Source organism: Peromyscus californicus, unplaced genomic scaffold, assembly GCF_007827085.1.
Source record: "Peromyscus californicus insignis strain IS unplaced genomic scaffold, ASM782708v3 Scaffold_23__1_contigs__length_62951481, whole genome shotgun sequence".
Taxonomy (NCBI): Eukaryota; Metazoa; Chordata; class Mammalia; order Rodentia; family Cricetidae; genus Peromyscus; species Peromyscus californicus.
This window is the reverse complement of record NW_026294534.1, coordinates 51043156-51070504: the sequence shown is the minus strand read 5'-3', so window position 1 is coordinate 51070504 and position 27349 is coordinate 51043156. Positions and strand designations below refer to the sequence as shown.

The 27349-nt window shown below is 46.0% G+C and overlaps 1 protein-coding gene across 1 annotated transcript in view; it reads right to left on the bottom strand.

The window, feature by feature from the left end:
• Positions 1-7868: 7868 nt before the first annotated feature.
• Positions 7869-27349, bottom strand: part of Sh3rf1 (SH3 domain containing ring finger 1) — a 164491-nt gene continuing 145010 nt past the window's right edge. Inside the window, exons 11-12 of the mRNA XM_052752344.1 lie at positions 18814-19166; positions 7869-10310 (exon numbers count right to left, since the gene is read on the bottom strand). Of these exons, the coding sequence (XP_052608304.1) occupies positions 10142-10310; positions 18814-19166 (522 nt within the window). The 3' untranslated portion in view covers positions 7869-10141. The remainder of the gene's footprint in view (positions 10311-18813; positions 19167-27349) is intronic.

Sequence of the window (27349 nt, the reverse complement as noted above, 5' to 3'; positions counted from 1 at the left end):
TCCCAATTCCTCCATATCTCACCCCCCATCCAAATCTACTCCCTTTCTGTCTCTCATTAAAAATAAACAGGCTTCTAAGTGATAATAATAAAATAAAATAGGATAAAATAAAAACTAACGCAACAGAATTGTACAAAACAACCAGAAGGAAAAGAACCCAAGAGAAGGCACAAGAAACAGAGGCCCACTTGTTCACACACTCTGGAATCCCATAAAAATACTATCCTGGAAGGCATAATAAATATGCAGAGGACCTGGTGCAGACCCCTGCAGACCCTGTGAATGCTGACTTAGTCTCTGTGAGTTCATATGAGTTTTGCTCACACTGATTTAGAGGGCCTTGTTTTCCTGGTGTCCTCCATCCCTTCTGGCTCTTACACTCTTTCTGCATCCTCTTCCACTGGGTTCCCTGCTTTCTGAGGGAAGGGATTTAATGGAGGGAGATATCCCAGTGGAGTTGAGTATTCCAAGGTCTCTCACTCTCTGCATAATATCTAGCTGTGGGTTGTAGGTGTTTTTGTTTGTTTGTTTTTGTTTTTTGTTTTTTTACTCTCATGGAAGCCTGCCACCCAGCTCCCAAATAAATACACAGAGACTTCTTATTCTTACTTATGAATGTCCAGCCTTAGCTTGGCTTGTTTCTAGCCAGCTTTTCTAACTCCAATTATCTCATTTCTCTTTAACTACGTTTTGCCTCTGGGTTTTTTACCTTTCTTTATTTTGTATATCTTTCTTTCCTTCTTACTCGGTGGCTGGCTGTGTGGTTGGGTGGCTGGACCCTGGCGTTCTCCTGTCTTTGCTCTTTCTCACTCCTTGCTCTTCTCTCTCTTCTTCCTCTTTCTTCCTCTTTATTCTCTTTGCCTGGCAGCCCCACCTAGCCCTCTCCTGCCTAGCTATTGGCCATTCAGCTCTTTATTAGACCAATCAGATGTTTTATACAGGCAAAGTAATACAGCTTTACAGAGTTAAACAAATGCAACACAAAAGAGTGCAACACATCTTTGCATCATTGAAAAAATATTCCACAGCATGAATGAATTCACACATCTTAAACTAATATTCCAAACAGTAGGTTTCCCATTTGCTGTGGGAGAAAGTTTCTATGATGATGACTGAGCCAGGCACTTATCTATGAGTATAGAAGAATGTCTTTAGGAGTCATTTTATTGCTATATTGTTTTTTAGAACAGTAGTATTTGGTTTTACCCTAGTCTCTGGCCTATCTAGTCTCAGGTTCATGGGCACCCAAGCAGTGTTGAGTATGGGGTCTGACTTGTGGAGCAGGTCTTAAGTCAAATTATATATTGGTTGGTTACTCCCACAAGCACCATTGCACTAACATGTCTCACAGACAGACATGTAGATCTACAAACCATTGTAGAGCAAATGGTTTGTGGCTGGGTTAGTGTTTACACTTCTCTTTGGTAGCCTGCAGAGTACCTTCTAATACCAAAGACATGAGAATGCAGGGGTGAAGGTTCATTTAGATGGTCTTCGTATATGTATATGATTTAGAAAGCTTCTGCTGTATAATTTTACCTCTCTCCCCATAGTCCCTCCCTCATCACCCTCTTCCATCCCACTCTCCTGTTCCAGTCCCCACCCCATCTATTCATAACTATTCTATTTCCCTTTCCTGGGGGGATCTATCTGCCCCCACCTCACCACCAGGCTGTTACTCTATAACCAACCTCTGTGGGTCTATGGATTATAGGTTGGTTATCATTGACTTAACAGCTAATAACCACATAAAAGGTAATACATACTATATTTGTCTTTCTGGGTCTGGGTTACCTCACTCAGAGTGATTTTTTTTTTCTGGTTTCATCCATTTACCTACAAATTTCATATTTTTTAACAGCTAGGTAATATGTCATTGTGTAAATGTACCACATTTTCTTTATCAATTCTTCTGTTGCAGGACATCTAGGTTGTTTCCAATGTCTGGCTAATATAAATAGGGCAGCAATGAACATGGTTGAGCAAGTGTCTCTGGGAATGGGGGAATTGATGAGGAGAGACCAAAGCAAGTGGTCTGTCACAAAGCTGGGGATGAGACTAGGGGTTTGGACTTCAGAGGAATGGATGGGTAGTAAAGCTCAGCAGTTAGCCTCCCTGATTTGCCTGCTGGAACAGCCTGTGTGTTCCCTGGGAGTGCCTGCTGGAGTTGGGCCCAGAATAAAGCCATGAGTAGTGGAAGCCATGTTCGGGGGAGATCTGTATGATCCACTGGAGATGGGGACAGGGAGGGAAGGGAGGCCTCAGTAGGTGGTCTGCTGGAGAGCTAGCCATGAGACTGGGGACTGGATTTGGAGGAGTGTAGGGAGAGGGGAAGAGTTGTAGTTAGCTCACCTCCTTGCCTGGCTGAAGTGTTTCATCTTCTTCTAAGTCTTGTTGCTGAGATAGACGCAGACTGTCTTCTAACTTGCAATCCTCATGCCTTCTGGGACCACAGGCATGTGCCACCAGAGCCCAACCAATTTATTTTTGATAAACCGCCAGTTTCTGTGAATAATAGACTGATGGCGGAAAGAGACCAGAGAACGGTAGCTTTAACTCAAGAGTTTATTCTCGTATATAGCCCACCTAGAGATAAAGAATTTAGGTTGCATTAAGCCTGCAACTTCGCCATGATCTTGAACTTTTCCCCCCATCACTGGGGAAGGGGAGGTAGGACCTCTAGGGTGCCAGATGAGGGTTGCTTCACTGGGTGGTGTGGCATTTAGCTGGGATGAGACTTAGCCTTTAAGGTCATTCTTTATCATGTCAGTACATGAGTATCTTCCGTTTTTAAGGTTACTTTGTAGTTTATATACATTTACAATTTTTCCTTGTGTTATGACATCTAAAATAAAAAAAGAAGGGCTTATGAGATGGCTTTGTGGATAAAGCTATCAAACTATCAAACCTGATGAGTTGAGTTTGATCCCTGAGACTCGTAATAGGAGAGAGCAGACTCCCATGAGTTGACCTCTGATCTCTACATCCACACTGTTGTGTGTGCAGGTACACAGACACACCCTCTCTCCCTCTCCCTCCTGGGTTTATTAGACATTGTTCCTTTAAGGGATAAGCAGCTGCTAAATGTAACCAAGGGCCTGTGGGAACAAGCCTTGATATACAAACTAACCCACCCACACCAGCACCAGACCTCCTCTACCCACGGGCACCCCAGCATTCCTCTGCCTTCATTGCCCAGGGCCAGGTGCCAGGCATCTAGAGACCACCCCAACAGCCTAAAGCTGCTGAAATTGCTCAAACTGTTCATCCCGTCCAACTTGGATTTCCTGCAAAAATCCATACAAGCAGCGGCCTAAATATTTCCTTTGTTCCTGCCTTCTGCCTCCTGACCACTCTGAGTTATTTTGTTGGTTTGTTTTTCATTTTTCTTTCCTTTAACAGCCTTGAGTGTTGCACCCCGCTCCTTGAATTCTCTAGAGACCGTGAGTATAATAAGCAAGGCTTTCCTGAGCATCTCTTGGTCCTGCTTGTAGCTCTGTCTGAACAATCCCCTCATAAAAATACAAAATGTGGCTCAAGATAGTTGCTGAACTACAGTCACCCTGGCTAGATGGTATGCTTGAAGGAAGAGGCAGGAAGCAAGAAGTCCACAAAATGACAAAGGGTATACGCCTCCCCCAAGAATAATCTAACGAAAGTTTCTTTTAACACTTTACTTATATCTCAGCAAGAACCCAGTAAAGTCTAGCGCACGGTGGCGTGTGTCTAGAATCCTGGCACTGGGGAGGCTGAGGCAGGAGGATATTGAGTTTGAGGCTAGCCTGGGCTACACATCCATACTGTGCCTCACACAATGACAACCAAACCTAGCTAGGAACACCACTGTATCTAACTTGGAGGACTGGACAACGAGCTTTTAAACTAGCCCCAGATACCAGTTGATAAGGAAAAAGACAGGAGACAAAGGCAGGTTCTGTCACAAGACGCTGGTTAATTGCACTTTGGGGGAGTTTGCTCTGATCCACAGAAGCCCTTTGCATGTCAAGGCAGCATCTTGCCGTCTGCTACAGCCATTACAGCAGTGGTCCCCACCTTCCTGATGCTGCTACCCTCATGTGGCGGTGACCCCCAACCATAAAATTACTTTTGTTGCTACTTCACTGTAATTTTGCTACTGTTGTGAATCATAATGTAAATATGTGTTTTCTTAGGGTCTTTGGCAACTCCTGTGAAAGGGTCTTTCAACCCCCAAGGGGGTCGCGACCCACAGGTTGAGAACTGCTGGATTACATTCTTCCCACTCATTCTTTAGATTTTGGTTGTGGTGTTTTGTGGTGTAGATACTTCAGATTTTCGGTTGTTGAACTGACCAGTTTTTTCTTCAAAGATACTGGGTTTGAGTCCTGTTTAGGACTGACTCTCTCTCTCTCTCTCTCTCTCTCTCTCTCTCTCTCTCTCTCCCTCCCCACCCCCACCCCCTCCTATTATTCCTTTATAAGCATTCCAACCTTGAAAGATTCAACTCCAAGGTCAGCAACCTCTTGGAACCAAATATTTTATCTAAAGGTGAAAGCCATAGCCACGGTACCTGGCCCACTGATCGTAGCCGGGATAATTCCCTTATCTTTGGAGACTTAATAGTACCACAGTTCTACTTCGTCTGACCCTGTACAAGTTCAGGGAATGGGGACTCAAAGATCAATGTCCACTGCAGTTCCCTGCACACCATTACCAGACTCCTGACCCTCGTGTGAGACAAGAGTCCACACTGAGCAAGTTCCGTACCGTGGTGTTCTGAAGTGGAAATCTGAGCTAACTCCGAGTGTTTTGACATGTGAACAATAGAGGTGTCAGGGCTGCCCATTTCCTCATGGAGTCAAAAACCCTACATATACCTCTCTAAAAACTCAGCTACCGATGGCTCACAGTGGAGCAGGAGCCTCACTACAGACACCAGCAGTTGATTAGCACATATACTGCACGTTTTATAGTGCGAAAAATATGTGCGAACACTGTAGGCCATCGCTGTTGACTACTGCTCACTTCCCGGCAAGAGGGAGGGTCACGCGTCGATCATGTGCTCACAAAGTGACTGAGCCGGTGCCTCAACTCCTGGGCTCTCTGCAACAGCACCAGCAGCTGGCTGCAGGGTCACTGCAGGCACTTTTATGCAGTTATGATTTATGCTGCATCGTATGTCTATGAGCATGTCTTTTTTTTTTTTCTGTTTGCATTTCTTCATTTCCGCTGCAGACAGTGCCTTGGACAGTCTGTGTTTGTGTAAGTTTTGATAAATTTTTAACTTTTTAAATAACAGATCTATGTGTGTTTTATGGTAGTAAATGACAGACAGTTATCTACATACATTGTATGCTTTTTGGTTTTGCTTGATATTGCTAGGGTTTGTGGTCTGTCTCTCCCCACCCCCAGCCGTTACAAATCTCCAAATCTTATATATACAGTGGACCTGCCCAGTTTAAAACTGCATTGTTCAAGGGCTAACTGTAATAGGAAACACAAATCTATCAACCAGAGACATCGAATGTTAAAGCTGTCACTGTTTACTTTGGCTGGTCACTACTCAGTCTAATAGCTCCTTCCTGTGTCTGCTGATAAGGGCCTGTGGGGCAGGCAGAGCAAAGTCCCAAGCACTCCCCACAGTCTGGATCCACAGGAGGGTCCCTCCCTGTTGCCAAACTTGGACACAGTCTAATCTCCTTTGTAAGTATACTGGGGTTTATTTTCAGAGGCAGACAAGTTCCCTTTCTTGGAGTGTTTTCAGTTGGACTTTCCTTGATAAGGGCAGTTTAATTGGTTTAAAACACCTTAAAAGAAATAAATACCTTCACATGAGCCAGCAAGATGGTTCAGCGGGTAAAAACACTGACTGTGTAAGCCTGATGATCCAAGTTAGATACTCAGAGCACGCAGTGGGAGATCGGATTCCTGGTCATTGTGCATGTCCCTGCTCCGTGTGTGTGTGTGTGTGTGTGTGTGTGTGTGTGTGTGTGTGTGTGTGTGTGTGTTAATAATAACAATGGTTGAGATGGCTCAACAGGTAAAGGGGCCTGCCATGCAAGCCTGCCAACCAGAGTTCAATGCCTGGAACCCATGTAAAGGTAGAAGGAGAAAACTGATTTCACCAAGTTGTCCCCTGACTTCCACACGAATGCTGTGGCACACATACTACACACAGCACGCATGTACACACACACACACACACACACACACACATTTACACACACACACACAAATGAAAAAGAAAAACTTCCCATAGACACGCACAAAAACGGAGTTAAACAACTGTAAGCATCTTTTCTAGTGTTGTTCTAATCCTGGGTTAAAACAGTCACTGAACTTCCAGAGGCATTAAACACTCGGCCTTAAACTGAGCATAGTGGTATTTGTCTACAGTTCCAGCTTTTGGGGAGATCTGGAGTCTAAGTCAGGAGGATCGCTTAAGCCCAAGAGCTTAAAGGCAGGCTGACCCACACGATGAAACGCCATCTCAAGAAAAAGAAAACGTCCTTTTATTACAGGAACAGAACACGAAGTGCGCAGCAGCACTTGTAAACAGTGCTAAGTCTGCTCCTCTGGAATGCACTTAGACCCTGAAAGGCTTTTACAGCACATGTCCTACAGGGAAGAGGTAAAATATTTTGATTAAAATTTGATGAGACTATTACATATTTCAACATGATATGGCACATTCCTTTAACCCCAGCACTTGGGGAGGCAAAAGAAAGCTGATTTCTGTGAGTTTGGGGTCAGCCTAGTCTACAGAGCAAGTTCTAGGTTAGCCAGCTACATAGAAAGACTCTGTCTCAAAAGAGAAAGAAAGAAAGAAAGGAAGGAAGGAAGGGAGGAAGGAAGGAAGGAAGGAAGGAAAAAAGGAAGGAAGGAAAGAAGGAAAGAAAAGAAAAAATAGAGAAAAAATGATTAGACTCTTCAAACAGTGACACTTTCTTCTTTGTCCCTCACATGCACCCATGGGACACATGGGACAAGGGCAAGAAGAGACTACATCCTAATTGGCTTACACAGGCAATCACAAAGGGAGCTTCTGGCACAGCTACAATACAACCTAGAATTCCTGATCTTTAATTCTTTCAAGTCATTTGATATGGTAACCCAAAGTCAATAGAAAAATATATTTTTAAACAAGACTTATGCGGGCCTTTCATTTTGTGGGAGATTAAAATCATGGTGAGCTGAGGGACGGCGTTCCCACGCCACACCAGACCTGTGGTGGTCATGTGTTTGGCTCTGGCTCCGCTGCTCCCACACTTAGAAATCCTGCACTTGCTAGGCTATTTTAGGAATGCTGGAGGGACCCAGCTCAGCAAGTGTTACAGAGTATCTTCTGAGACCCAGAAACTCTTTCAAGAGTTTAAGCTTCCTGGGGAACTGAGAATTAAGGTTTGTTTGAGAGGGGAAAATAAATCATAGTCACCAAACTGACCATCAGAGAATATACGCCAGTCTGAGCTGCATGCAAAGAATTTTACCATTTAGAAAGTAAGTAGAGAATAAATTAATTAAAAAAGAAATTAAGTCAAAAGTGACCAAGTTTTTGAAAATCTCTCTCTCTCTCTCTCTCTCTCTCTCTCTCTCTCTCTCTCTCTCTCTCTCTCTCTCTCTCTCTGTGTGTGTGTGTGTGTGTGTGTGTGTATGTGTGTGTGTGCGTGTGCGCAAGCCCAATGGTTGAAGAGAACAGAAGAATGTTGGGTCCCCTGGAGCTGGAGTTATAAGCAACTGTGGAGCTGACCAATGTGAGAACTGTGTTCAGGTCCTCTGTAAGAACAGTCCATGCTCTTAACAGTTGAGCCAACCCTCCAGCCCCAAAGTTGTTTTATTTTTGTTCGTTTTAAAGAGCAAACACTTCACAGATTGATACAAAGGGCGCAGAAGGGTTGAACATCAATTTTTAATAACGAAACCTTGTATCCAGTCCTCAAAATTAACCAAAGGAATGACACATTGTCGTTTTATCATTACCACCACTGTAACAAGCCCTTGTTACAACATCCATCTACTGTCTCCAAAAACCCAACAGAAAGCCCATACATCGTATCACCTAATGATCTACCAACAGATGAAACTGTAACCAACTTTAGACCAGGAAACTATTACCAGGGATACTTCAATCACATAGCTGAAAATATGGAGAAAAGACAGGTTAAAAAAAAATCATCTTAACTTGTAGTAGTCTTTTTGCTTTTTTAAAATTTCTATAAAATACACTAATTTCCCAAAATAAAGAATATTATGACACATTGGTGTCAACTCACACAGATGAAAGCTGATGCCAGCTTTTTCTCTAACTAAAGTTCATTTCCCCAAACCTTTATATATTACATGAATATCCAAGTAAAGTATTTTTTTTTTAAAAAAAATTCAACACAAAGGAACATAATATACAGTGTTTTTATATATATAAAAAAAATGGTTATGGAATGACTCCACTTCCAACCACATTATGTATCTTTTTAAGACAATGGAAATCTCTTGCCATTTCTTGATTCTTGAGTTCATGTCAATATTTCCCAGCTACTTTTTTTTCTTAAAGTTAAAAAAAAAAAAAAAAAAAACGGAAAAGGAAAAGGTTGGTTGTCTGTTGACTTTCCTTTCTTAACTTACCCAGGTGAGACCTGTAGAACAGTCTCTTCCACTACCAGGCCGTCTTTCCTCCAGCTGTTTTCAGGACTACCCAGACCCACGGGGGCTGGGATGAAACTGGAAGAAGACACCATCGGACATCCAAGGATGGGTCTAAAAAGATGGGCTCGGCTGGACCCTGCCACAGTCGGAAGGTGTGGGCACAGCCATGGCCAGCAAGCCTTGCAGAGCTGAACACAGTCACAGGAGTGAGCGGTCGTCCTGGATAAACTCACCCTTCACATCAGTCCGCTGGGAGGGCACACACACACACGAAAGAGCGTGTTAACTAACCACGGGTGGGCTGGCTAAAGGATGCCTTCACCAGAGAGCGAGCAGGCACACTGGAGACGTCTTGGTCAGTAGTGGTGGTGGGGTAGGAAAGAGAATGCTGTGTTTTTTTTGTTTTTTTTTTTAAGCCTCCTGTATCGGTCAATTCTGAGTGAAAACTGCAATGATATACACACACCATGCACAGTCCATAGCACTGTGGGAATCCGGTAACACATGCAAGATGGTAGAGGAATCACAATGGATGGATGAGTGGGGACTTTCACAGTGTTTCTTACAGCCTTTGATGTCAACACGAGCGCACCTCTTACCACCGACTCACAAATGTTTACTGTGTCTTGGGCATGCAGGTCACGTGAGGGGGAAACCGGGGATTGCGTTTCAAAGTCATTCACACACAGCCACCGCGACTTCAACTTCAGATTCTCCTACTTCCCAACCAATGCGTTGAGCTGGTGTTAGCAAGCAAACACGTATTTTTAGCCAATGGTTGTGCTTTTTTATTTTCCTCCTGACTTCACCCACTCCACTCTAGGAAAAGGAAAAACCCACGAAATGAAACCGAGGATTAGGTCTTCGGGTTGGTTTTCTGATCAAAGCAGACAGATGGGACCGGAGCCACTGTCTCCCTGCCCCAGGTCCTTGCTGGTACTGATTCGGTTGTCTGTTTGGAAAACTGGCATTTTTGCCTAAAAGAAGCAAAATATAACTGGGGGAGGGAGGGAGGGGAGGGCAGCGAGCAGGGGAGGGGGGGGGAGATGCATTCTATGTCAAAAGAATCTCTTGCTCTCAGTAGGAGAGAATCCAGCTTCTCCTTAGCCATCATTTCATAAATTAATAATTTTTTTAAAAAAAATCATAATCCAAAGAATTTGCCATTACAAGAAAGTTCAAGTTTTAAAAAAGCAAATAAATTAGTTAAGCCTTGTAAACAATTGTCCATTTTAGTTATACATCTTTAAAAAAAAAAAAAAAAAGACATTTCTCTGTATAGTTCATCAGACAGTACAAGGCACACTTTACACATCAGAACCCAGAGGGGCGGGGCCCACGCCGGCGGCGCCTTCACCCTGCCGGCTGGGGCAGCCAGGCCGGGGCTCTGGAGTCACGTGCCCATCCTCTGCTCGGCTCTCGAAGATCTGGAAGTCCGCAGATGTGCTCTCTCTATGACACGGCGTTGTGCTCTTCAGTCATGTGATAGGATGCTGCCCTTTCTCGGGGTGGAGTCTCCTCAGATGTTTTCCACAAAGCTCCCCGGGAACAGGCCGGTCTTCCCATTTCTTTGTAACGTGCCTTTGAACCAGCCATCTTCGCGTTTTTTATGAACGAACACAATATCTCCTTCCTTGAGTTCAAGTTCCGCCTCACTCTGAGGCGGGTAGGAAACCACCACCCTGTGCCTACAAAAGAGAAGTAGACTATTCAGATCGGCAATAAAAATGGTGGGCCGCCATCCGTCTTCAGCGCCAACAGGATTTACACACAAATTTACAAGGGTTCTCATAAAACTCCAAATATAGCAAATCTCTGTTTAGCAGATTTGGGATTAACGAAGACCGAGTCTCAGTATTCGTTTTAATCCACTAGTGATAGCCTGGTTGGTGTGGTTGAGTTGCCTACACAGGCAAGAACATCTTTGTCTGCTTCTAGTATTTGTATTTTGACCATACCAAAGGCTATGTTTCATATGGAGTCTTAAGAGGGGAACCACTTCTGTCCTACCCTCTACTCCAGGAAGAGACGAGTAGATTAGATTTTGGAGCTCATAAGAGCTCTGTCTTGCTTCCTACAGGCTGTATGGGCTCTGTTCTGCCTTCCCACTATGAGTCCCCAGGAGAGGTGGGGTGTGAGGTCTGTTGCCTGGGGGTCGACCTAGAGGGATGCCCCTGTCTCCTTACACTGAGTTTGACATCCAGAAGGCAATGGTTCTGAGGAAGCTTGCCTGCCTTACGTAGGTGAGTCCCCTGTTGAGAAGAAGGTCCCAAGGTCCACACAGAGAGTAGAGAACTGTGGGTTCAAATTTTGTCTACCATCATCAGCAACGATGCTGCCATCCCAGTCTCCATCAGTCCCAATCTATTTGCTTGTCCTTGGTTCTCAACTCAGATGATGAATGGAAGGAGGTGTAGCTTAAATACCCAGCAGCCTTGTGGATTAGCATCACCTCACCTACCCTCCTGCCCCGTGCCTCACTCTCTAGTGCAGGGTTATGGTTAGTTAGCATCTATGGAAGTGAGGTGGAGGAGACTTTGGGGTTCCTTTGCCCCCCAAGTCTTTTCTCTACTAGACATTATCTTCCTCCTTGCTCCTGCCTTTCCCAGTTAGAGTGGGTGGTGGTGATGTACTGTAGCCATCTTCTAGTTGACCTTGCCTCTGCTCCTCTCAGGCTTTCAAGTCTCCTTCCACAGTGCATAGGGATGGCCTGTGACAGTGTGATTTCAGAGGCTAGGAAAGATGGGGAAAACCAGGCGGCAAGAATGAGGGCTACTGGACACCCCGAATGAGGGTACCACATGAAGATCTGAAGCTTCTTCCCCAAATGAGTCAACAGTAACACAAAGGAGCCACCTTAAAAAAAAAAAAAAAAAAAAACCGGGACCCTCTGGGCCCGGGCGAGCATCTTTATAGCCTGGCTCCTCCTCCAATCCCCACCCCATAACAACCAGAATCTACCCACAGTAGGAAAGATCACAGCAAATGGTCTCTTTTTTTTTTCACCAAAGCTAAATAGCTAGCCAACAATTACTCAGCTCCCTGGGCACAGGGACCGATTGACCCTCCCAGGTCTGCAGCTAAAGCACAGCACCAGGCTGGTTTACCCTTTCCAAGAAAGGTTCAGCCAACTCAGACAGGAGGGTTTACAGATGAGGTCAACCAAATGCAGAGCAGGGGGAGAGGCGAGGAGGCCCCGTGGGTGAAGGGGGATTGACACAGTCTTTATGGTCACTTCGAGCACCTTTACTTTGAGCCAGTTAACACGGTCTCAGTTTCCACCCCTGGGGACTGGGACTACAACGACTTAGGCAATGGATTTCACAAGCAGCATGATGAGATTTTTAAGAGTGATGTCCTAAGTACGGCGGCACGTATAGTTCATGCCCAGAATGTCAGCTTCTACTTCAAGCATGTGGCTTATTCAAGGGGACACAGGGGTCTGGAGGGGAATTTTAAGTCACAGGCCAGCCCATAACTAACAAATGAACTCAGGCCACAAGCTAAAGAACATCCCGACGCTGAGAGTTCACACACTTTAGAATGACATAGGGTTTTGGAATCCTTTCGCCGACATCTTTAAAAGCAAGCTCACAACTTCATTGTGGGCTGATCTAAAGGAAGGACCCAGATGTGATTTCTCAGGTCTGATGCCAACAGGCTAAGAATCCACATAAAAAGCAATGATGTAGTTGTCATTTGGGGCGAGTTAAAATTTAAGCAAAGCTTTGCAGTTCTGGAGGGGAACAGACCACTGACTGAAAGCATATTCCGAGTCCGTCTCTCACGAGATACATTTCTGACTGACAGTCTGCAAGCGGCTTTAAGGTAAAATGGAACAAAAATAGTTTGAAACACTCGAAGTGAATTAGATTAATATTTGCATTTTATAAAAATGCACTAAACCAATTTTGTCAGAAAGCTCAGAACTAGAATGGCTGCTGGGCTAAGAACATCATCTTCCTGCCAAGTTCCCAGTGGGAGCAAATTTTCATTGCTAAGTTATAGACCTCGAGGGGGAGGGGTGGAGTGAGAAACCCTGCTCATAATGGAAACTGTGACACCGTCTTCATCACGTGAGGACTGCCAGGTGCAGGCAGTGACAGACTCCACTGAGGAGCCTTCCAGCTCAGCCCTTGGCCTGGAGCCTTGTGAGGTTGCTTTGTACTGAGATTTCTCACACAGACCCAGAGAAGCCAAATGCTGGCAGGGTAGCCCAGTGAGCTCAGGCACCAAAAAAGCTGTGCCAAGCAGAGTACTTACAGAGACCAGCAAACAGATGCACGCACAACACAGCTGGGAAGGCCTACATCTGCTGCCCCTACCCTCTGTGTGGCTGGATTTACCCTTGCCTTTGTGTGAATAGGGATCCTGGGCACTTCTGACCATCCAGAACCAAAGCCGCGTTCTGCACACCTTCCGTGGCACCTGCTGAGCTACCTCCAAAACCTGCACCCCAATCTGTCCTCCTCACCATCCTGGTTGGCGACCTCGCTATGTTCCACTCCCTGCGTCTTGCATCATATTTCTTCCTTGTCCCCCAATCCATTCCAGACACAACGCAAAGATTTATACGGAGTGACTCTCTGCCTGTAGGTACCCACTGTGAAAAACCATTAACGGGATCTCACTGTCTGTAAGGTTAATCCTCACACTGCGACACAAAGCCCTCAGCGATCTGGCCTTAATCCTGCTTTAGAGCTATAGCCGCCATTGACACCACAAACATTCCCAACACTCCCTGAAGCCCGACTATGTCTTCTCCTCAAATATAGCCTCCCTTCTCCTGCCCCACGTACTGGCTCACGCAGCTCCTTGCATTGGGAATTTCTTTGACGATATCTCTGTCCATCCACGCCCTATCAATCTCTCAAGATCTGGCTCCAAATCTCCCCCGTGAAACCGCCGGCCCCATACCTGGAAGTAATTTCACGCTTGACTAGATCCCAGAGGACCCCATGTATATTTCTCATGGCCCTTAGCTCAGTCCACACTGGAGTTTTACCATCTGTGTTCCCGTGTTCCCGTCTCATTTGTTCTCTACTTGTGGGGTGATGCCAAGTTCGGTCTATCTGCCTCACGCTTACCAAGAGCAGAACATACGATGATTCCTATTCAGCCCATCGAACGATTAAGAGATCTAATAGCACAGCAAGCATTTAAAAAAAAATGTACGATGTTCTTTAAAAAACAAATGGAATTCTGAGGTATGCCACAACACGGAGGAATCCTGACAGCATGATGCTCAGAGAAATAAGCCACACAGATAAGGGAAGCTATTCTTCCTCATCACACAGATAAGGAAGCATCACGTGGAAAGAAAGCGCAATGGTTTCTTCAGGGGCTGCAGGATGGGGGAAGAAACACGGACATGTGAAGGATACAGTTTCAGTGTGGGATGAAGACAAATTTCTAGAGACGGACAGTGATGGATGACCAATGTAAAGGCCTCCGCACATCGGATTTTACTTTTGAATAGTGGTACATTTTAACTACATTTTATTTTTCTTTCTATTGAAAATAGATTCTATTCTCACCTACTATATTCTGATTATAGCCCTCCCCCCCATCATTCCAGTTCCTCCCCACGTCCCCTCTCATTTGGACCTACCCCCTTTCTGCATCTCATTAGAAAAGATCAGGCTTCTAAGGGATAATAATACAATATAACAAAATAAAATACAATAAGACAACATACCGGAGTTGGACAAAACAAACCAATAGGAGGAAAAGAGCCCAGGAGAAGGCACAAGAATCAGAGACCCACGTGTTCACACACTCAGGAATACCATGAAAAAACTAAACTGGAAGCCATGAAATATATGCAGAGGACCTGGTGCAGACCCATGCAGGCCCTGCGAGTTCATGTGAGCTTTGCTCAGTTGATTTAGAGGGCCTTGTTCTCCTGGCGTCCTCCAACCCCTCTTACACTCTTCCTGCCTCCTCCTCCTCTTCTGCAGCATTCCCTGAGCCCAGGGGGAGGGATGTGATGGAGACATCACACTTAGGACTGAGTGTTCCAGGATCTCTCACTCTCTGCCTTATGTCTGGCTGTGGGTTAACTCTATTTTACACAATTAAAAAGTGAGATAAATCAATGACTACAAATAATAGAAATATTAGTTTAAAAAAGGGGAGAGACACAGAGGGAGTGAAAGAATGCAGGATAGCAGGGGTAGGTTACGTTTACATGTGTGAGAAAGAAGGAGAGAGGTGGGGGGAGAAGGAGAGGAGGGCTGCCCGGTATTCTGGTGGTTGCAAAGTACACAGGTCCCGTGAACAAAGTACACCAGGTGTGGCTTGTTTTAGCTCTAAACGGGCTTCCACCTCTACGTGGCTAGGACAGGCACAGGGTGGAGCTGGAGAAACAGACTCTTGTTGTGTGAAGAAGGTACCCTATAGACATGCCAAACTTCCGGTTTGGGTCTTCCCATCTGGGCAGACACCGGCAACCTTCTGTTAGTACAGAATTTTCTATTCTTTCTTTCTTTTTTTTCTGCCTCCATTGGCTGTCTGTAGTTCACATGTTGTCATTTCTAATGTCCCCTCACATGACTGCAGCGAGTCCCCCTGTGACTCTGAGAGGCACTCTATCAACCTGGTCTGGGTGAGGTACCATTTACTGCTTCCTGCCCGTTGTCACAGCGATCTGATATCCAATTAAGTATTTTACTGGCAAAACCACCCTAGCTGGCTTTGGATCATGTGCAAAGTCCAAATAAATTATGTCCATTGCTTCACCCCGTGGGCTCATTGTCACTGACTCAAAGAAATTAATCATGCTGGTTAAGCCCGACTGCCTTTCTGTAAATCTACCACTATCCAATTTGTATGTTTCTAAGAACGCTAGTTTAATCCCTGATCAAAGACCATGGGTTCTTTCCCAATTTGGGGTATGTGGTTATTGCTTTAATCCCTACACTTAAAAATACACACAGGTAAAAGTAACTTGACACAATTCCGTAAGCCATCTGTGCATGAGTGTGTGTGTGTGTGTGTGTGTGTGTGTGTGTGTGTGTGTGTATGAAGTCACATGAACTTTTATTTTCCATCTCTTCTGAAATATTTTATTTCTACTTTCACTTTGCAATTTCCTAATTATGTTTCCTCCATCCTCTAAAGTAGAGCCTGAAAATATTTGTTTTATTCTGTGTGCTGTGGTCAACTACACATCCTCTGCCTCCAGGACACCATTCTATTTCTTGCTTGCTTTCTGCAGCGGTCTCTCTCATGAGCACAAAAGAATCCCTTTGTTCCCCAGGAGACTTTCTCTCAGCTGACACCAAGACCTGTCAACACACATCAAGGTTCATCCTTCCTTATTATGAGACCACGCCCCTTCATGTCATGTGACTGCTCCTTCCCCTTGACAGTTCGGCTGCCTCAGCCCTCCCCCCCCCCCCTTTTATTTTTAACTTTATCCTGTCCCCCTGCCTCTCCCAGCGATTTATGAAATAGGGCCGTGGTGGGAGAGGGGACTTTCCACTTGTTCCTGCGGATGAACATGGGCTCATTCTGTCCTAGCAATACACCCTGAAACATGTTTTCATGAAAGTCCCACAGGACGAACCCAGGGCTGGTGCATTTTGCCAGGGCTGGTATGTACCCTGTGAGTGAAGGGACAAAACACTTCACGTGCTTTCTGAATCACACTTCCTCCATGTGAGGCTCTAAGTACTTCTCCTTGTGTTGAACGTTTTGAAATAGGCAAACAGGTAATCCTTAAATGATATACTTGCTATGGCTCTATTAACCCAAACCCTCCATTCCCCGTGGACAACAGACCACTTTCCCATTGTTTTTACAGTCAGGAAGACTTAAGCATCCAAGCTCAATAAATACCATCGCCAGCATTGTGGGAAGGCAAAGGGCTACGGAAAGTTGCTGGGGATGGCTATTACATTTAATATTCCATTGAGCATATGGATTATGAAAATATAAAGTTGGCCCGAAATCTTTCCTAAGGACCCCCTTCCCTCTCCTAAAAATCGAAATGGCTATATGAAAACCTGCCAGAGATTTCCAGAGCGCCCGTTCCATCTGTCCCGTCATTAAATTCTTCATGTTCCCTATCTGATGGGCCTCCCTGGATCCCGAAACGCCATCACCTGTCTGGTTAGCAGCTCTCCTTTCAGATGGCCTAAGAGGCCGAGCCTGCTGTCAGAAAGTGCTTTTTAAGAGGAAAGAATGGGAATACAGAAGCCACAGAGACTGAGGACATCTGGCGATTGAAAAGGAATGCATAACGGGGGTGGCAATGAGGCCGAGGAGCCCAGCCGAGGCCTAGAGAGAATGTGGGCAAAGCGAACCATCATTCCAAACAGGCACGCAGATTCCACAAAGGATGGGGGGGGGGTGTGTGTGTGAGTAAAGAGCCTCAGGGTGTGAGGGAAAACTGCAGATCAAGGCCTGGAGGGAGAGGGGGAGCCTTTGTGACTGAAAGTGAATACACAAGTTAACTAACTGGACTAGCTCCAGGGACAGGAGGCAGCAGCAGAACTCTGCAGAGGAAAGGCTCACTCCAGAATCAGAGCACGAGAGCGAAGCTGGGACTCACGGAGATCACAACGGATAAGGAGAAACACAGAAGGACCTGTGTGTAGGGGGAGGCACATTTTTAGGGTAATGTGTCATTTCAAAACTGGCCTTATGTCAGTCAGAGCTACAGAAAATTATTTTCCCTCTTTATGAAAATGCATGATAAAGTGTACTTTATAAACATAGGTTGTTGAATGTTTATTCTCCACTTTTATTTATAGTTTACTCTTAGTTGAAAATGTGTCACGGAATCATGAGGCGTCAATACAGATGCTTATACAGTTCCAAAGGAAAAGTGAATTTCAGTGATTCTGTTATTATTATTATTATTATTATTATTATTATTATTATTTAAAGATTTATGTGTATGTGTGTGTGAATGTGTATGGGTGTGTGTACCTGAATGCAGGTACCCGAAGAGGTGAGAGGCGTCAACTGCCCTGGGGCGGGGGCTGAACTTTGGGTCCTCTGCAAGAAAAGTGCATGCTTCCAACTGCTGGGCTATCTCTCCAGCCTAAATCCTTTGGAATGATAACATCTCACGTAAAATTTCCAATCTACAATACAGAGTCAGGCACGGTGGTGCACCCCAATAGTGCTAGCTAGCTGTTTGGCAGGCTGAGGTGGAGGCTGTGTGAATTCAGGAGTTTGAGACCAGCCAGGGCAACATGAGGAGATACCATCACTGCATGTTAAAGGTCCCACTGTCCCCAACTCTGCAACACAGGGAGTGTCAGCCACAGGGAACACCTCTAAAAACTAGAAATGGGTTAATCTTATAAAATTCAAGTCTAGAGAGAACGAAGTGTACAGAAACAATTAAACAGATGAGCCTTAAATGTTAACATTACATGAAAACAACCGTAATTTGAACACACTGCATGACGTTTTCTTCGGTAGTGAGCAGCAGTTAACGCTCCAGTTTTTATAATCCTGGTAGATAGGTATCTTATTAAGTATATTTTCTTCCCTAACACATGCCTAGACCCCCACAGCTGCATGAAACAGAATTCCCACTCGTAAGCGCTGTTCAAAGCCAAAATCACGAAAAGAATGTTCATCATTCTGAACGTAGGAACCAAGAGAGCCATCTGAACCTACACTGTGTTCTTCCGGCTCAGGAGACAGGAAAAGCATTCTCTGGGTGGCAGGAGGGTCCGGGTGCTTTACCTCCAGCAGGTAGTGGTGTAAGATCTTAATAGACACAAAGGATTTCAGCGGTTCTCAACCTGTGGGTTTCGACCCCTTTGGCAAGCTGCCACCTCCAAAAATGTTTACATTACGATTTATAACAGTAGCAAAATCAGAGCTATGAAGTAGCACTGAAAATTTATACTGGGGCGGGGAGTCACAACATGAAGAACTGTATTAAAGGGCCGCAGCATTAGGAAGGTTGAGAACCACTGGATGAGACAGTGATTGACAGCTGTCATGTGGCTATGACTCTGGAGCCACTAACTGGAAAGTGGGGGGTGGGGGGGGGGAATGCTGGTGTCCTGGTAAGTAATGAAGGAGTCCAGTTGGACGATTTGCTGTTGCAAGCAGAAAAAGAAAGCCCGGGCTCGAATGTCATTATCAATTTGGCTTGAAATTCGAGGACGTTGTAGAAAATTATCTTCTAGACCTCCTCTCTGAGAGAGGCGCGGGACTCACCTTTCACAAACAACAGGCCTGGCCTCATTCATGACGGGACCCAGGGAGGAGCAGGCCTGCCGGGGTGGCGGAGCGATGGGCACTGCCGAGTCCAGGGAGCTGGCCTTGCGGTGGAAAGCATCTTGGGCTAAGGCTGCGGTCCCGGAGACCACTGGGCCGTCTCCATCAGTGGGGCAGGAGCCCGCCCGGCCGTGGACGCCCCCTAGCGGCAACTCGGGACCCATGGCTCCCTGCAAGGGCGCCTCCCCGGCACCCAGCTCCATGTCCAGGGTAGGTGACGCCGGAGGGGAGACTCGGGGCTTGCGTTTGGTCGAGGCGCCAGAGAGGAGCTTCAGTAGACCCTTTTTTTCTTTCTGGAAAAAAAAAAGAAACACGGATATTATTAGTTGGAGATCAGCCGTTCTGTTGCTCCTGTAATCAATCGCCGGCGCACTCCGACTTGTTGATACTGCCTTACGGTCACTCATTACCTTCTTCCGGGCCGTCTTTGTGTGAAGTTAGCCTGACCTTTTGTTACTACTTCTCTCCCTTTCTCCTGGCCTGCTTCTGTTTGTGTTGGGCATTCTCTTGTTCATTGCTATCTTCTACGGGGGCAGCAAGAAAAACCGATTAAAAAGATGGAAAACCATTTTTTTTTGTAAAAAAAAAAAAAAAAAAAACCAATTTGTACAAGCAGCCAACAAGTCAGAAGAGCCGGTCCATCCCCACACCCCAGGTGGTAGAAAGAGAACCAAGAACTACAAGCTGTCCTCTGACATCCACACAGGCACTGTGGAGCGAGAGCACGCACTAAACTCCATCAATGGACTAATCACAGCACAAACAGATACCGCAGAGTAAAGTGGAGATGTCAGATCATGAGCTCAATTTCTTGAAACACTGCCTTGTCGTCTGATGACTGTTCCCTGAGCCCACTGTGTGCTGAGTCAATAGAAGCCTGACAACACCCGACTCCACATCAACACGTTTTGAGCCTTATCGTTCTTGGGAAGGATGCCCTGATCCGAGTCAAGGGCTAGGGCACTTCTTACATGTCAGCACCTTGATTGAGTTTAACCAGCCACAGGGACAGAAGCCAAACTATTCCTACTGTGAAGGTACTTCCTTGATTGCAAACCCAGAAACAAGAGCACAAAATTTTAAGGCTAAGCCTCAGTGCACGAGTATCTTCATGGTTTTAATTTTTATTTTTTTAAATTTTTTGGTCTTGCAAACAAATGCACAGATAAAGCCCCACCCCCTCAACAGCCTCATGCTCTTAAAACCAGATTCTGAATCTGTCTCTTGACACTTTCTTTTGTGGCTCTACAAAGAAAGCCAGATGTTGAGCTAAGTACTTTATTCTTAAAATCTGCCGCTGTCCTTTCCAGTCACCAGGTGTAACGCCGTCGTCATCATCAGATCTCTGAAATTGTTTTACTAAGATGTCAACGATTCAATTAAGTCCTTTGAGTAGCAACACTGCCTGAAAATGACATGTTTCACAGAGAAGTATTTCTTTAGAACTAAAGCCCACTAACAGAGATATGGAATAAGGGCTCAAAAGGAGAGCTATAACAGTGAGGAATTCTTCTTGGTAATATGAGTTAGTCAGACCCGATAAAAATCCCCTTGGGGAATGAATCTCTATCTTCAATAACACGATTCCACTAGAGACAGAACGGCAGAAAACAGGAGGAGCCTGGAGCAGTCATTTATCTGATGATGAGCAAAGATCTCCGAGAAACTGCACACTCTGCCATTATAAACACTGCTCAGAGTGTGTGGTACTCCATGGGCTGGAAACAGGAAAAGCAAAGTGTGGGAGGGGCCAGAGTCATCTGTCTTCGGGCCTTCTTGGCCTGGGCTACAGGTGAGCAGAGCCAGTGCACCTCCTTACCCCTCCCCCCCACGGAGGAAGAGTCCTTTGCATCTTTCATCGGATCTCAACTCATCTCGCGGGGCTTTGCTTCATTCTCTCATTTGGATGTCACATTTTCTGAGGATCAACAAGGCACATTCCAAGAAATGACCCCACAGACTTGCACCACCTGCTTGGGTGTGGTGACAGTATTGTGCACGCCTCTGTATCTCACTCACTGCCTGGGACAGGGGACGGCACCACTGGGGTGAAGAGGCCCAAGAAAATATTGCAAGGGGGTAAGACAAAGGGAAGGAATGGGAAATAGTTACTGAGTGTCAGGGCAGGAGGTTTTGCGTTTCCCGAATCCAGAAGAAATAAAACAGTGATCCGTGAGGCAACCTGGCCGCCAATTCCGTGGTAACACTTCTTTGTGGGGCATCTGTGCTGGGAAAGGGCAGGATGTCTGATAGCTTCGACTTCTCAGGTTGTCAGATGCAGCCTCCAGCTATCCCTCTCACGGTATGAGAAATCACAGTCTAATCCCCGGACCCCACAGACTGGCTGAGAACATCAAGTCCATTTTGATAAATTACAACCTCAGCAAGCCCCAGCTAAAGATGCTGCTTGGAAGCTCAGATCCGGGCCCTCAAAAGAGCATCGGAAAAGTGGCCTGTGCTCAGGGAGCAGCTTCTAAAGTGATTAAGAAGAAGGATGACTTGCTTCATTGAAAATGATTAAACGCATTAAACACAACTTGCGTTAATGACTTCTAAGGGATGCGTTATCATCATCAACCAATGCCGACTACCCATGGAGCAGAAGGCAGAGGATTAGGTATCGTGGTGGGGTGCAGAAGGGAGGGGGTGAGGGTGCTATTTATATCATATTCCAATGCTGTATTAGAAGAACAATGTGCCACTTGAGAGAAATAACTTTGCAAGTTCAGACACACTTATTATCCAAGGGCATCTTTGTTTATTTCAAAATCCAACAGCACAAATGAAGGACATTCATAGTCTACACTTTGGTAAAGTGATCTAGAAGAAATAAGGTTAGCATATATGAAAAATGGGGCATATCTTTCCTGAGGAACCTCAATAACTCATCTCCCGGAGGGGCTTGCCTAGAAGCCATTGCCAGATGAAACGATGTATTTAGAATCATTTCAGATACAATGATCTAAAATAGTATCGATATTAAAAAAAAAGAACGATCTGGACGCAAAACCAATCAGCCGATGACCAGAGTTACTTTTATATTCGAAATATTTTCTAGCTGGATTTGGTGATACACTCCTAAAATCCCAGCTACTTGGGAGACTGATACAGGAAGATCCCACATAGGAGGCTGGCCTGTTAAGTGAGCCTCAAAACAAAAATGGACTGAGCTCTGGGGAAAGCGGCTCGGATAGTAAAGAGCTGGTCACACAGGCACAGGACTCTGAGAGGAGTCCTCCGAACTTCTGTGAAAACCTGAGCAAGGTGGTCTGGGAAGGTGGGGACGGCTGGCTCTCCGAAGCTGAGGATCAACCTAGGCCTATCATTAAGGGCTGTGCCCATCAGAGATCCAGAGACCGTATCTCAAAAACAAGGTGGATGCCTCTTGAGGAGCAACACTGGAGACTGATGCCTGGCCTTCGCCTATGCGCGCGCACACACACACACACACACACACACACACACACACACACACACACATACACACCAATGCGTAGGAAACAAAACCACGCCTAGAAGTCAATAGGGCACTTTCCTGACGTGTGAGAAGTGCTGGATCAATCAATCCCTATTACACACGCAGCATAGGGGGGCGGGCAGACAGACAAAACCAGAGATCGATCATCCATTCATTTAATTCCTACCACTAGATATATAATAAAAGATGAGTACGGTACAGGGAGCATGAAATCTGGGCTTTATCCCAAGCAACATATTCAATGTTTTAAGCAACTCAAAATTAACAACATGTCCTTTCTCTCCTTCCTTCCTTCCTTCCTTCCTTCCTTCCTTCCTTCCTTCCTTCCTTCCTTCTTCTTAAAGTACATGGAGAAATTAGCAAGAGTCTTCCTGGTCCCACAGGTCAACAATTCATACACCAGTTTTCTAATATGCAAGAGTCATGGTCCTCAGGTAGGGAATCTCAAAAAATAAAAATAAAATTAAGCCATGTGGTTAAAAAATAACCACTCATACTTTGAGCAGATATTTCTGAGTGTCCAACACGAAGCAGGCAATGTGCTCAGTTCTGGGAGAGTGATGTGTCTAGGACAGTTCCTGCCTGACAACGACAAGCATGGCTGCATAAGAGCCTCCTCCACCCGAGACCCAAGCAGGGGTAAGTCTAGAGTGCTGTGGAGGACATGGCAGGGCAGGAGAGGTTTCTTGAAGGAAGCTTCCTGAAATTCTAGGGATGATGAAACACCACCAGGTTCAAGAGTCTCCTTAAATGCCATCAGGGGGATTTCCACATTTAGTCTTCACGGTGACCTGATGATGTGGGAATTAATTATTCCCATTGCCTGAAGCTCTGAAAGCCTGCCTGAAATCACCATGCCAGCCAGGGGTAGGAATGAGATTCTACTCTGCAGAATGATAGTAATAGACCAACCCCCCCCTTTCTCTCTCTCTCTCTCTCTCTCTCTCTCTCTCTCTCTCTCTCTCTCTCTCTCTCTCTCTCTCTGTCTCTTTCTCTTTCTGTCTCTGTCTCTGTCTCTCTTTCCCTCCTTCCCCCCACTCCCACCCCGTTTCCCACAGCTCCCTGCTGAACTCTGTACAGGCAGGCATTCTGAAGACCAGATCTGGATTCCCAGCTCTCAGCAAGAGCAGAGACAGTGGACGTGGCCATTTATAGATCCCTAAGAAAGTTCCATGACAAAGCAGGCCGATGAGCTTGTTTTGGACAGCAAAACAGAACTGGAAAGAATGAAATTTGTCCGAGCAGAGAAAATAAGGAGGAAAGGGGACAGAGGAGCAGACAAAAGTGACAGGGTCCTCTATGTGAGGATTACAGGAAAGGCCTTCAAACCGAAGTGGGGATCAGGGTGCCTGAGGTCCCCCTAAGGGAGACAATCACCAGGAACTAGAAGCGTGAGGGACCTGAGGCCCTAAATGGTGGCTGTGTGCTCACTGGGGACAATGTCTGGACACTGGGGCTATAGCTCAGTTGGTGGGAGTTCTTGCAGTGTGGACCTGAGGACCTGAGTTAGAATCCCCAGCACACAGGCAAAAAGCTGGGTATGGCTGTGCACGGCCTCATCGTTTGAGGACGGAGACAGTTGAACCGAAGATGAGTGTCCAGACAAAGCTGTCAGACTGGTGACTACAGTCGAAATTAGGAGTACCGTGGACAGAGGAATAACAATCACAGGCCGGGACTTCAAATAGAGAATAACGGAGGCGATATTTGAAAATAAATTCAGGAACATAGCATCAAATAAATATGTCAGAGCCGGCCAGGGCTTTGACCTCAGAACAAAATACAGCATCCTGGTTCCCTGAGATTTGGTGGGAGAGGACTCCCAGATACATGACTAAACAGAGGAACGGCCCCAGTTAGGGGAGTTCCAGCAGACACATCCACACGTGGGTCACGCTGAAGTGCACCAACGGCAGCCCCACTGACAACCTGGGTCCCGAGAGCCGTCCCCTCCCCAGGGCAGCAGGCGTGCCACGTCATCATTGAAGCACACCTCACACACTGCCTGGTGGATGGTGGTGACCCAGACAGACAGGGAAAGACATGACCAGAGGGCACCACAAACACCCAGAGCTCTGCCCCAAGTCTCAACCCCAACTCCCGTCTCCATCTCCCATTCACTTCGCCTTGCACTTCCCTACAGATTAACCCCACAGAAAGCAGAGCCAATTGCCACTTCAACCCTAATTCTGATCAACTGGGGGGTGGGGGTGGGGGGTGGGGGTTAAGGAGAAACCAGACAGAAGGGGGAAGGCAGACATTTGGAGGACTTAGAAGAAAGTGCTCCCCCTGAGAAGCTTGTGATAAAGTTGAAAAGGACCGATCTTAAAAAGTTTAAAGAAAACATATGCATAGCCTGAAGTTCAAAAGGGAAAACGTTGGAAGAGGAATGGGGGGGACCCTCAAAATGAAATCCTGCCATTGCAAATCATCCTGCAGATGAAAATGGAGAGCCTCTAAAAGGACCTGGTGGGAGCCCCCAAGGTGTGGTATAATGGGCTCAAAAAAAATCTTAAAGGCCACGTCCAAAAAGATCAAGAGGAGGGCCCGTCATAGAGAACGGAGCCTGGCCCCTCGTGATGCGAGAAGGCTCACAATCAGAATGAGCTCAAACTTTTCAAAATTCTAAGGGGGGAAAAAAAAATTAAAAGGCTATGTTAAGGTTACATTTGAAACAAAAAGAACACAGACCTCCTGTCTGGAGTGAACAGCGGCTCTTCGGTGGGAGGAAGAAAGGGGAGGTTAATATATGCACCGGAAGGGGAGAGCGAACCCTGGCATGGAGGAAGGGAAGAGGTCCGAGCAGATTCACCTCCACACACAGAGAAAATTAACGGTTGAAGTGCAAACTAATAATTTTGGAGCAATTTGGGTGAATCTGGAATCAGGGTCAATTCAATAGGGAAAGACGGGCACGTTCGGCTTTTTCAAAAAGAAAATGAGGTGTTTTCCAGAAGTTTTTTTTTTTTTGGCGGCGGGATGGGGGTTCCTCTGTGGTCGCCAGATGACAGACACCAGGGAAATCGGGTTCCCTGCTTGGCGTTCTTAGCTTCATTAATAAAAGAATTTAAGAACCGGCGTAACAGAAGCCTGAAGACAGCTATAGTCTATGAAAAGATAAAGACAGGCAGACCAGCTCCAGCTCCAAAAAGCCGCACCTCTGAGATAGCTGGATTGTAAGTCAGACATGGTGGACAAGCAGCTACAGGCAGGGAGGGAAGGGTTTAGAGAAAGGGCAAAGAAGCCCGAAGACTCAGAGGAAGCAGACTTGGGAAGAGACAGAAAAAAGAAAGAGGAAAAGCTGGACCTTTGCAAGTTAGAAAGGGCAACAAGACCCAGCCTAACCCCATAGCAACCTCACCGCGGATTGTAGGGACTGCACTGGGGGCGGGAATGCTAGGAAGGAAAAGTACAGCATCTCACTAAAGAATTCCATCTAACTCTTTATCATGACCACCTTCCTAGGGGTGGTCCCTCTTTCTAGGGGTGATCCCTTGACCCACCCAGCTAGAAAATTAGGACGCCATGCAGGCTAAAGATTCTATTTCTTGACCAGGAAGCCTTTTCTCCCTCCCTTCCTTCCTTCCTTCCTTCCTTCCTTCCTTCCTTCCTTCCTTCCTCCCTCCCTCCCTCCCTCCCTCCCTCCCTCCCTCCCTCCTTCCTTCCTTCCTTCCTTCCTTCCTTCCTTCCTTTCTTTTAATGGGTCTTCATAGCTGCTCTAAGGCAATAAGACCATCTGGGAGATTGTTGGATGACATTAAAGGAAAGATTTACGAGCACTTTCAGGCGGAAATGGGACCTTACAGAGGGGGCTCCTCCAGAAGACATCACCACCACCAAACAGCAGAAGTGTTGGGACAAGGACTGGACCTCAAGTGGCTCCTGGGGACATCTCTTGTGATATGACCAAGTAGGCCATGCTTCAGTCCTGAGGAGTCATGATTTTGTAAGTGATGCTAACCATGGAATTCCTGAACTAATGCCACCAGTGGTGTCTACGGTGAATTCGGAGCAGGGTTAAGAAGGGAAAGCCGAAATCTGCGACAAGAGTTAAAAATGAAAACCCGAGAGAGTACAGTTTCAATCCCGAAAACACCTCAGCGCACCGCGTAAAACGGTGATCTCTAAAGGCTCTTATAAATGAAGGGAGGGCATGGGGAGACAGATGTGTGCTCGATGAACTTCTGTTGAGTCAAGAACTGACTGCAGAGGGCAAGAAAACCATCTGGAAGCGGAGCACTCGGAATCACTGGTATGTCCAAGAAGAGAGGTCAATGGCCATTTTTCACTGATGGGCAGTCAAAGGGATGACCCTTCATGTCATATGCAAGTGGCTACTGAAACAAATCACTGCAAACTTTGGGGGTGGGGAAGAAAAACCAGATCCTCAAATCCAGATGTTGCAGGGAGGCCTCCCATGTGGACAAGGAGAGGGAAGAGCCTGCTTCCTGGCCTCTGTTTCTTGGCCTTCTAGCTCCTGGAAGCCGCCTGCATCCCATGGCTTGTGTTGTATACCCGATGTCATTCCCCCTGTGTTTTACCCATCTCCATCTCAAGTGCCCTGACCCTCTGTCCCCTTTCAGGAAGACTCCTGTAGCGAACATTGGGTCTACCCAAAAGGATAAGCCCTCATCTATTTCCATCTGCAAAGTCCTTTGTGTTGGTAAGGAAACAGTAAGAGTGGATCCCTGGACCAGGAGGAGGATGTCTTTAAGGGCCATTATTATGCTCGCCCCGGGGACCTGTCAATGAATTCTATTAATGCACCCAAGAGCCCCTGTTCTAAGCAACCGAGGACACTGTGCCCAGGTTCAAATTATTAAAGTGAGTCTTTGAAAATATAAAGTTGGACGTGTCGGTTTGAGTACAAGTTTAACATAGTTAATTATAAACACTGAGCAGATACTGATCTTTTTTAAAGTTCATGTTAATAGTTAATTAAATATTAACTTGTCAGCAGGCTATAAAGTTTATTTCCTTATAAAGTTCTATTTACAG